A 12,561-nucleotide genomic window follows, 5' to 3' on the forward strand; every position below is an offset into this window, starting at 1 on the left:
GGCGAATAATAATTTTTTTTACAAAGAAAGAATGCACTTGAAATATTGTTGAAATTGTAATTATTGTTGTAATTGTAACCTTTTTAATAAAATAGCTAAACATATTTACAAGATAGATGTAAGCAAAATCTTAAATGCTCAATATAAGTCTTCATCTAAATATATCTTATGTCCTTGCATTCATTCTTGTGGGGCTCAGTCAGTGTCACACCTGAATGAATGGCTCATTATGCAGAGTCATTACACATAATGGGTGGGACATTGTATTCTCAGGTGTAAACCACTCCTCCTTCACGCCCACCTCGCATATTGGCTTTCCAAACAGAAAGTGTTTTTTTGCAAAATTTAAATCAATGTATTGTTTTTTGTGAATGATTAGGGAGGATGATTTTCACATCATTTTGAAGAAAAAACTTTAGAACGACATCCATTAGTCAAAAGTCTTATTGACACATTTAGTATGTGTTTTGTGGCCTTATTTCAGAAACTTTAATTTTTATTTTTTTCAATAACCACGCATAAACATTATTCTCTTAAAAATACAAACATCTACATACATGTTGCTCACATATTATGGTAGCCCTGTTTGTGCTATATAGAGTGAATTTACACCTTTGCCATTATCATGTTTATAAATAACTGAAAAAAGCACAAATGGGCCCCAAAAACACCCTAGACCCCAGAGGGTTAATTCACTGACAAACTCATCTCTTCCCAGAATACTGTTTCCTATTGCACTCTTCCCATTTCCTGTCTTCCCGATCAGAGAAATCCTCAGACACTCCTGATCATCTTGTTCATCTTCAGCACCTGAAAATCACAGTGGTAGAAAGAAAACTTAGTGAAATGAAGCTCAGAACTTTAATACTGTTATGTTGGATTGTAGAAGTTGCAGCTGAATGCTAATTGATTATGAACTGAAAAAAAAAAACATCAGCTCAGGTTGAGTGTGTTTGCTATAGTTTGAGTTTGTTTTAGATCTGTTTCCGTTCTGTGATTGTCTATTTCAAGGTTTATTTGATCCTTCACCTGTTGTGTTGTTAATTACTCATTAGTTCATTTGTCCCAGCTATGTCCCGTTTCCCTGATCTGTTCGGTGTATTTAAGCCCTGTGTTTCAGGCTGTTTCTTGTCTGTCGCCGCTATATGCTAGGTTGTTCTGTTTCTTGTCTAGAGTGTTTGGTTTCTTTTATGTTCTTTGAAAATAAAGTTAAGCTGCTGCAAGTAGATCCTACATCCTTCCCTGCTTCAACCTGCATTGTGACAGAACGACAGACCCTAAAAATGGATCTAGCAGCGGTAGAGATTCTCCTCCTCTTAGGGATGGGGAAATTAAGCCTCATGAATCACTGAGGCTTTCCCCTGACTGTTCCGGGAAAAGATTCAAAGCTTCGAGAGTGTCAAGAACTGGTCGAGAACAGCGCCATCTGGTGCTTATTTAAAATAAAGCAGCCAGAAGCCTGTGTTAGAAGCTCTGGCAGATGAAGCAACCACAACACACTCCATAGTTTCAATGTTATGTGTACAAATAAAAGCCTTACATGTTTGTGTTTGTGTTTGATTTGTTCATTAAATAAATTCATTTTCCCATTAAAGTGTGACAATAAAATATAATATAATATAAGCTTATATGATTCAACAAGATTAGGCCTACACTCCCCCCCCACACACACACAAAATGAATAAGTACATTGTCTGATAGGATCTTCTGTTATTAAGTGTGCTTATGACACTTGTTACTAATAGTGCTTGACTTTAGGAATTACAGAAAGGTGATAAAGTTTTTAATTATATTTATTATTTTTGCCTGTTGCCATTGCTCTAAATACAAACCCTTAACCAAACAGCAACACCCTATCCCTTCCCCCCAAAACCCAAATACCAACAACAAAATTACCTAAAATCACCAAAAAATTTACAAAAAAAGGGACACAAAAACAACAAAAAATAATAGCCCAAGTAGTGAAAAATAAATGTTGGTTATTAAATGTAATATATTGATTAACTTTAAAAGTACAGCACTCTCCTCACAAACACATCAACCAGACTGAGGCAACAATAACTCGTTAAATACGATCTGGAGTTCGAGCCTTCTGACACCCAAAGCGAAACGCGCACGTGATTGGACAGAAAGTGAGGCTTCGTTTGTCATCGATCACGTGACTCTAGTAAACCAATACACACCCCGATACGGGGCTTCACTAGAAATTGTGTCGCTTGTGTGATACGCGCATCAAAGCTTCAGTGTCATACGTAACATCACTACCTCCTCTCCCAGGGGGATCTGTCTCTCGAGGCCCACACACAGAGGTATGTGGATTTGGTACCTTTTGTCCATTATGATGACACCAGCCTCAGTGTGTTTTCCTCAACTCAGAGACCAGAGCACGCCTGCCCAGAGATGGTCCTCGGGGGAGCTTCAAGGACTATGTAGAGTGGGTGCTTGACCACAATAGATCCTCCTTTACCATCAGGGAGAATGAGGAGAAAACCAGCTTGCCAGCCATCAGGCCTGCCACCAGATCAGTCTCTGGGCGTCAAAGACTGATATCCAGCATGGCAGATCCACCACTGATGTCAACGCGATCTACCAAGATGGCCGCCACTCAAGAATCTCTCCACGTCATGCCTGCCGATCCTGAGCTTCTTCACGTCAGTGCTGCAGAGCCTGAGCTTCTTCACGTCAGTCCTGCAGAGCCTGAGCTTCTTCACGTCAGTCCTGCTGAGCCTGAGCTTCTTCACGTCAGTGCTGCAGAGCCTGAGCTTCTTCACGTCAGTCCTGCTGAGCCTGAGCTTCTTCACGTCAGTTCTGCTGAGCCTGAGCTTCTTCACGTCAGTGCTGCAGAGCCTGAGCTTCTTCACGTCAGTGCTGCAGAGCCTGAGCTTCTTCACGTCAGTCCTGCAGAGCCCGAGCTTCTTCACCCCGAGATGCTCAGCCCCGATCTGCCGGCTCCGCCCTGGGCCCGCTGCACTTCCGGCTCAGCACTAGAGGCTTCCTGCTCTGGGTAAACCACGCCCTCGTCAGCCACCAAGGCTACCACCCCTTTGATGGAATATGTCTGTTTCAAGGTTTATTTGATCCTTCACCTGTTGTCTTGTTAATTACTCGTTAGTTCATTTGTCCCAGCTGTGTCTCATTGTGATATGACAAGCGCTGGGCGCGTCTGTCTTTAGCTCAGCGCCAGCCATAGCACAAAAGCAGTTTGAATATGGCAGTTATGTCACATTACCCCCACCCTCCCATCCCCTTCCCAATGTCATCGTTAATCGTGATGTTTCACTGTAGACATCGTCCGATGCCAAATTGGTAGACACCCCCCCCCCCCCCCTATATGCTAGGTTGTTCTGTTTCTTGTCTACAGTGTTTTAACCCTAACCCTAAGTTGTATGCTATATTTTTTTCTATTCATAATTTGACGAGCTGCACATGACCACATAGCACGTAGTTGTTGTAAGGGATTTGTACGCTCTAATCATTTCTCTTGTCTTGTATACACACTTGGTGTCTGAATAAGATAATTATATATATCAGGCCATACAATTTCTGGCCACTTCTTGTCATCCACAATCCAAAGATCGTCATGTACTGCATAGGGATCCAGCAAGATCTCACCATTGTTGTTGAGAGTAAGTTTGATTTTTTTTTATATAATCGCCACGGTCGGAGATACTAAGGCTTCCCACATAATCCATCGTCAAATCTTTGATTTACAGTAAAGTAACGTTATAGCCTATGTGTGCAGTCATGAAATGTTGCAGGTCGTAAAGTAACGTAAACAAGGTTAACTTATATAAAAGCAAATTCGGGCTCTAGATGCTGCACTGCTAACATTGGCTATTACATTACTAACTTAGTCTAACATAATTCATACATGCATCACAGTATGTCCGGATTTTGATTTGTAAACAGTTTGGACGTTTTACATAATGTTATATTAATATGAAACACAAACAAACAGATCCAACTCTGAAATTGCAGTTTATTATTGAGTCAACAAGAAATGACAAACAATGCGAAATCTACGTTAATTACAATGTTCTTTTACAGAACTCGGCATAACACACTGCAAAAAATGCTTTCTTAATTAGTATTTTTGTTTTGTTTCCAGTCCAAATATCTAAAAATTCTTACATCAAGAAGCGTTTACTAGAGAAGTAAAATGACATAAGAAACGCTATTTTGTTTTAAGATAAAAAGAAAGTAATTTAAGTAATTTTTGCTTAAATCAAGCAAAATTATCTGCCAATGGGGTAAGAAAAATAATCTTGTTTTCCATTCGAATTCAGATTTTTTTCTTACCCCAGCAGAGTTAGCGGGAAGTTTAAAAAGTCAACTCAAAGTTAAAGTTGCCAGCTACGCTCACTTCATTGAACGTAGGAAACGTCCGAAGACGAAAATAAAGAAAAAGAATTCTTTTGGAATTCTTTTGAAGCTCGCAAAGTCAGAAGAAGGTCCTGTGTCGTGTTGTCTGTTAACGCTCAAGGTGCCATAAAAACTGTCATCAAGACCATCTATTGCAGACTAGCTGGAACCTAACGCATGATTTGCATTCATGAGTTCAGAGGCTAAAAGCTTTGGATTTCAGAAGGAATGTACATTATTTGCTATAACGAACAAATCATGATTTCTTAGTCAATACCCTACAGTGTCCTGTGCTCACCACACACCGGCTATAGGTGGAGAGGAGAGATTTGGCTATAGGGTGATGTGTGGCTAACTTACACAGAAGAGACTTTATTGCTCAGCACATGAAAATAAACTACTTACCGTGATCTCAGACTGTGTTTAAGTGGTTTCTCCAGTGTGGATCTTCATGTGTAGATTCAGGCGACGTTTAATAGAGAAACTCTTCCCACACTGATCACATGTGTGCGGCTTCTCTCCAGTGTGGATCCTCTCATGTGCTTTCAGATGTCCTGGCTGACTGAATCTCTTGTCACAGTGTGAACACTTGTAAGGTTTTTCTCCAGTGTGGATTCTCTGGTGCAGTTTTAAACTGTTTGCTGTAGTAAAAGTCTTCTCACACTCAAAGCACATGTACTCTCTCACAGCAGTGTGAATTTTCTGATGTGCGTGTAAATATGGCAGCAGTGAAAAACTCTTTCCACACTCGGAACATGAATGTGGCTTCTCCTTCGTATGAACTCTCAGGTGTCTCTTCAGGACTGATGTACAAGGAAATGTTTTGCTGCACTGATCACACTTAAACGGCTTCTCTCCGGTGTGGATCCTCATGTGTTTCTTCAGGTCACTTTTAAAAGCAAAACTCTTCCCACACTGATCACACGTGTGCGGCTTCTCTCCAGTGTGGATCATCGCATGTGTTTTCAGATGTGATGATCGACTGAATCTCTTGTCACAGTGTGAACACTTGTAAGGTTGTTCTCCAGTGTGGATCCTCTCATGTGTTTTCAGATTTGATGGCTGACTGAATCTCTTGTCGCAGTGTGAACACTTGTAAGGCTTCTCTCCAGTGTGGATCATCTCATGTGTTTTCAGATGTACTGGCTGACTGAATTTCTTGTCGCAGTGTGAACACTTGTAAGGTTTTTCTCCAGTGTGGATCATCTCATGCAGTTTTAAACTGCTCTCAAAAGTAAAAGTCTTCTCACACTCAAAGCACATGTACTCTCTCACACCAGTGTGAATTTTCTGATGTCTTTGTAGATATAGCAGCAGCGAAAAACTCTTTCCACAGACAGAACATAAATGTGGCTTCTCCTTCGTATGAACTGCCAGGTGTATCTTCAGCTCTGATGCCCTAATAAATGTTTTGCTGCACTGATCGCATGAGAACGGCTTCACTCCGGTGTGGATCCTCATGTGACGCACAAGATTTAGTTTGCTTGTGAAACTCTTCCCACACTGATCACATGAGAACGGCTTCTCTCCGGTGTGGATCCTCGTGTGAATCTCAAGACTTTGTTTGCTTGTGAAACTGTTTCCACACTGAGTGCAGGTGAAAGATTTCTTGGCTCTTCTTTTCTTTGAAAATTTATTTTTAGTCTTTGAGCGACTCAAAGGTTTTTCTCCAGGATGGACATGATGTTCCTCCTTTACTTCACTCAGTTCTTCACTCTCCTCCTTCACTTCACTCAGTTCTTCACTCTCCTCCTTCACTTCACTCAGTTCTTCACTCTCCTCCTTCACTTCACTCAGTTCTTCACTCTCCTCCTTCACTTCACTCAGTTCTTCACTCTCCTCGCTCTCTTCCATCAGGCCTGACATGAAAGAATACATTGACATTTTTAAATATTATTATAATTTGATGCCTTTTTATAAATTGATTATATGTCCTTGAAACTTATCTTCCAATTATTATTTTTAAAACATTACAGGCACGAATCCCATGTTTCTTTAGCAAGAACTATCGGGGTAAGTGTACCCATTAAGCCCACCAAAATCTAAGTCTAGGATTTTTTCATAGATATTGACAGTTTATAAGAAAAATAATTTGTTAAGATGCAAGATTTATCTCTCATTTGAAAATGTATTTATTAGTTGATGTACATTTTATAATATAAAAATAAGATAATTTAGGAATAAAGTCATAAGTCTGGCATGGGCTTAATTGGAACTTTTAAGCACGCATTTGTTCCAAATAAGCCCACATCATCATTGATTCACAAATTATAAAAATTAATTGATTTTAAAGTATAACATCAATATATTTATTCAGTAACAGTGAAGTATTAATAAAATTCCAGAGCCCTGGGTGGGATGGGAAGGTGTTAGTGGCCAGTGGTCTGGGGCCCAACTCAGCTTGATTGGAGTTGTAGCTGGAGTCAAGCTGGAAGTTTAACCGGGTGTATCTCGGGAAGAAAGCCGAGTTGGGGCTCCAGACTCTGCCCACACTGGGAGTATGCAGTTATGTGACTCTGCCCACACCGGGAGTATGCAGCCTTAGGTCGGCTTGCCTGGTCAAAGGTGGAAGTTTAACCGGGTGTATCTCGGGAAGGAAGCCGAGTTGGGGCTCCAGACTCTGGGCTTAGGGGGCCCTCCTAGTGGGCCCCCCACACCGGGAGTCTGGAGCCTTAATAATTAATAATTCATTACATTTATATAGCGCTTTTCTGGGTACTCAAAGCGTTTTTCATGGAAGCGGGAATCTCCTCAACTACCACCAATGTGCAGCATCCACCTGGATGATGCGACGGCAGCCATATTGCGCCAAAATGCCCACCACACACCAGCAGGATGATTAGGAGGCCATGATGGACGGCCAGGATGCCGGGGGAACACCCTTACTTTTTTTTTTTTTTTTTTTTTCAAGGACATCCTGGGATTTTTAATGACCACAGAGAGTCAGGACCTCGGCTTAACGTCTCATCCAAAAGGACGGTGCTCTTTGACAGTATAGTGTCCCAATCACTACACTGGGGCGTTAGGACCCACACAGACCACAGGGTGAGCGCCCCCTGCTGGCCTCACTAACACCTCTTCCAGCAGCAACCTGGTTTTCTCAGGAGGTCTCCCATCCAGGTACTGATCAGGCTCAGACTTGCTTAGCTTCAGTGGGCAACAAGTCTTGGGCTACAGGGTGATATGGCTCCTTAAGTCGGCTTGACTCTGAAGTTATGTGACTCTGCCCACACCGGGAGTATGCAGCCTTAGGTCGGCTTGCCTGGTCAAAGGTGGAAGTTTGATCGGTGTGTATCTCGGGAGGGAAGCCGAGTTGTGGCTCCAGACTCTGGGCTTAGGGGGGCCCCCCTAAGTGGCCCCCCCCACACCTGGAGCCTTAATAATTCGTTACATTTATATAGTGCTTTTCTGGGAACTCAATGCACTTTACATGGAAGCGGGAATCTCCTCAACCACCACCAATGCGACGGCAGCCATATTGCGCCAGAACGCCCACCACACACCAGCTTACTGGTGGAGAGGAGACAGTGATGAAGCCAATCAGTATATGGGGATGATTAGGAGGCCATGGTGGACAGAGGCCAAGGGGCAAATTTTAGTTACCTACGATCACGCGCGTGAACTCGGCAATCGACTACTTTGGACTTCAACCGAAAACAGGATGTAAACACAGGTATTTGCGCTGGCTTAAATAACATCATTTTTAAGGCTCACATAGGCTCGCTTTTTTTCAGTTCAGTTCAAAAGAAATTAATTTTGCTCTGTGGACTTTGATATTACAAGCAAGTTTCATACATCAATCGATTCTGTTAAATGTGTATTATTTTTGTGTATACTCACAATAAAAACAAAGTGTTGTGCTTTTTGCCAAATAAAGAAAAATAAACGTGATGCGAGTTCTGCCTTCTCTCTGTCAGTGAAGACCATTCTGAAACGCGTCCGAAAATGAACTGTAACTCAGCGAATACTCAGTCAAACAGGCATACATACACACAGGCATGAAGCTTGAATTCTCTTCTTTTAAATGAGGTAATTTATATAAAAAACAAATATTCTCATCTTGTGAAATCTGTATTAAAAGAGAGCGATTCCAGTCGAGCTAATTAGAGCTCATTCAAATGTAATGTGAACCCGCCCACGGAGAGCGCGTGCTATTCAAACGCAAATTACTGAGGCAATCCAAGCAAACTTGTGAACGCCCCCCATATCAGCTCGAAAAAACAAAAAAGTTTAATCATTGTAGCCTACGTGTTTACACCATCTGGCAGCGCTGTGAGGAATAATAATAATGGAAAATCTACTTCAGAGTGCGGGTATTGCAGGAGAGAGGATCCGAATATGTAGTAAGTTTTTTTTTCCTTCTCAAGTTAATCGCGTTTCTGTGAATGAATGAACGGCAGCCGCAGAGATGCGCGCTGTTTACCACAGCTCGCAAAAAGACAGTTTAAATTTAAATCGCCTTTCTGTGTGTGTGTGTGAATGAATGATGATGTTTTAGCAAACTGTATTGCTATACTGAGTTGAGTAAAAATCGACTGAAATATGTTGAAATAAAATGTAGGCTATTTGTAAGCAACGTATTAAACTGAAAATTAACATTTATATGCCCTAATATTTCATAAAAACAACGTTACAGTCAGGCGTTTCTGTTTGTGAAAGAATGTTTCGGTTTTAGCAAACTGTATTGCTATACTGAGTAAAAATCGACTGAAATATGTTGAAATAAAATGTATTTGTATAAGCAACGTATTAAACTGCAAATTAACATTTATATTTCTTATAATAAAACTGAAAGACCTATGTTACAGACATATGAAAGACAACATTTCGTTGATTAGTTTTGGATAGATTATACATTTTTACTGTAAAATATCTGCCACCTCAAATAAGCTTTTGTTTGCCAATATTTGCTCATGTTAAATATAGTATGTTTTGTCAAAAATAAAGTTATCAAATAATCAATCAAATCCTTAACTTTGAAATATGTATGATAAAATGTATACTTTAGTTTTTACAAAGAAAGATTACACTTGAATTGTTGTTGTAATTGTAACCTTTTTAATAAAAAAAATATATTTACAAGGTAGATGTAAACAAACTATTAAAAGGTAAATATAAGCCTTTTCTTTAAATAATTTTTATTGTGTTTTATTAGTGACAAATTTGGGGAGAGGATAAATATTCCAAAACTGAAAATACAGTATGAGAATTAACTGCACAATTACTAGACATGTTTTCCTTGGATATTATAGGCCAAATTGCAAGCACAATATGTGGAAAAATAAAAAAGAATTGAGATGCTTCCAACTGTTGCTCTTGCATTCTTGTGGCTCAGTGACTCACCTGAATGAATGGCTAATTAAGTATGCGGGCCCCATTGTCTCCTCAGGTGTGAACCACTAAATATGCATGATCATTGACGCCCACTCCGCATATTGCCTTTCCAAACAGAAAGTGCTTTGCAAAATTCAAATCAATGTATTGTGTTATGTGAATGATAAGGCAGGGTGATTTTCACATCATTTTGAAGAAAAAACACTAGGTGATGACATCCATTAGACAAAAGTCATATTGGCACATATTTAGAATGTGTTTTATGGCCTTATTTCAGAAACTTTAGTTTTTAGTTTTTTCAATAACCATGCATAAACATTATTCTCTCAAAAATGCAGACATGTACATTCTTGTTGCTCACATATTCTGGTAGCCCTGTTTGTGCTAAATACTGTGTATTTTTTTTTGCCATTAATATGTTTATAAGCAACTGAAAAAAGCACAAATGTCAGGGCATGTCAGAATATCTCAAGGACCCCAAAAACACCTTAGACCCCAGAGGGTTAAACAGTTTGAGTATTTTGGAAGTGAAATATGATAGGTGAATATGGATTATTGGATTTTTAATAATGAAAATGTGTTTGAAATGTTTATAATTGAAATATTCACAGCTTAAATATTCAACCATGCTGAATTTCAGCCCATAAAAATGCAAGCCCTAAAAATACAATGCATTAAAATGCAAGCATGGTTAATGCAATACCTATTTTTTTCCAAGTAGTGCAATTCAACAGGCTTTATATTTCAGAAACATTTGACATTATTTTACTTCCATACATGTTCACTTTTTTTTTTTTCTTCAGGGATCAGATACTCCACTGATGAGTCCTGCTGACTTCAACATTCACATGAGTCTCTGTATATGAACATGGTAAAGTGAAAATCAAACACCTTGGAAATGAAAGGTATGTACAATGTTTTTAGGAATGGCACAAAGGTCTCTATCTTTGGATGATTGTTTTCAATAGTGTGCTTTATGTCATTTGTTGTGTATATTTGGATTATGCTGTGTTGTAAATAAATCCAAACAATCAAAAAGCCATTCTTTTTTAAATCTCCTCATTCTTTGTGCAAGGTTGCTCAGAATGACCGGGCCTGATAGCTCCTAATAGGGCCGTTAGGGGAGGGCCTTTGTCTTTCTCAGGTGTGAAAACCATACATATTAATGACGTGTTACGCCCCTTCGCATAAAGCTTTCTTACAGAAAACACGTCTTAGTTTTTAAATTAATAGGCTATATTGTCTTATCTGAATGAGCAGTCAGGATGATTTTCACATAGTTTTGGAGCAAATATTCTAGGCTACGTGATACAATTTTCAAAAGTCTTGTAAAGAAATAATCAGTATGGGTTTCATGGCCTTATTTCAGTGACAATTTTTTTTGTATTTTCACAAACCACGCATAAACGTCATTATCTCAAAACTACAAACTTTTACACACATGCTGCTGACATATTATTGTAGCAGAGTTTGTGCTGAATACAGTGTAATCAGACTTTAGCCATGAAAATGTCACAAGTAACAGAAAGATCCGGCGACTCAAAGCGGGGGTTGGAGGTAACGGAACAAAATAAATAAATAAATAAATAAATAATTACACTGCCTACGTAGCTTCTCTGCAGGGACAGCGCCAGAGAATTTTTAACGCATGTGCTGAGTGGGTGCTAGATCATTGACGGGGAGCTGCGCAAAACTTGGCCACTAAATATTTAATATTCAGTTAGGCCTATGATCACAATTAAAGTTTTAATTTTATTAAATTGAACAAGCGCAACATTCAGCATTCAATCAAATATTCTAAAAGATGTAGGCTATTATTAATAATAATGTTATTTCAACACAATATCTCGTTATTTCGAAATAATATGTGTGCGTGCATCTGTAAATCCGGTGACGCGTGTATTGATTTTTATTAATAAACAAGTGTTTTCTCTAAAAGTGTCGACTCGGCTGCAAAGATGAAGTTGACGATCGCCATCTCTGTGTGAACGTGCTTATAGAGAGAAATGCACATAAATAAGCCTAATGGATTACATAATCAAAGAGTAGCCTTTTTCTTTTTTCATTTTGAATTATTTCGTTTGAAGACATTTCAAGCTTTGAGTATTTGATGTATTTGTCATGTCTGTGTGAGGCATGAGTTTCGTTAAGTTAGGATGTGCTCCAGTTCACGTGCAATGCATGAGCGCGCGGGCGCCTCCGTTATATTTGTTTCGTATTCATTTAATACAGGCAATTGGTTGATGAAAAATTGATTAAAATTAAGATACAATTTATACAAAACGAAATTCACTTTAAAGAAAGGCTTTCTACAAAACAACTTTAAAGGAACACTCCACCGTTTTTTGAAATAGGGCTTATTCACCTTCTTTCCTACATTTAGATAGGTGGGCAAATGCATTTTTGTCTCAGTGCATGCATTGTTTTAGTTTGACAGGGTCGGCGCTAGCTTAGCTTAGCATAATGAATGGAATCCTTTGTTGCCAGCTAGCATGTCCTGAGTAAAAGTGATATAAAAAATAGAAAAAACTCACCTAATTACTTCTTGTGGCCTGCGTATTCACAACGAGTACAAATAGCGATGCAGATTAACACTAGGCGATTTCCTAGGCAGATATAACTGTCAAAATCATGTCTGACCCGCTCCATGTCTCATATTGCGCATCCCATCTTACTCGGTCATGCTGTTCACTTTTCATAAATCAACATAAATGGAAAAAAAAATAACATTATAATATTTTAACAAATATTAAACTAAATGCGCTTTTTTAATGGCTACAACAGTATAGTAGGCCTACATACTCTCTATTTATACAAATGTCTGCACATTAATTTAATTCTGAATTATGCACACAATTTGAAAGG

At 39.1% G+C, this 12,561-nt stretch overlaps 1 protein-coding gene across 5 annotated transcripts in view; it reads right to left on the reverse strand.

Moving 5' to 3' along the window:
* Nucleotides 1-12,561, reverse strand: part of LOC311088251 (uncharacterized protein) — a 114,155-nt gene that overhangs the window by 77,945 nt on the left and 23,649 nt on the right. For 2 of the 5 annotated variants that reach the window (XR_014607476.1, XM_084122103.1), the window contains exon 1: nucleotides 4,768-6,428. Coding sequence is in view for 4 of the 5 variants with exons in the window: in XM_084122103.1 (XP_083978229.1) it covers nucleotides 4,786-6,246 (1,461 nt within the window). In the remaining variant the exon portion in view is untranslated. Of the gene's footprint in view, nucleotides 1-50; nucleotides 811-4,767; nucleotides 6,430-12,561 lie in introns of those variants that run through there. The other 3 variants (XM_084122106.1, XM_084122104.1, XM_084122105.1) reach the window with 3 other exon arrangements.

This window comes from Abramis brama, assembly GCF_963993115.1.
Source record: "Abramis brama genome assembly, chromosome: 1".
NCBI classification, from domain to species: Eukaryota; Metazoa; Chordata; class Actinopteri; order Cypriniformes; family Leuciscidae; genus Abramis; species Abramis brama.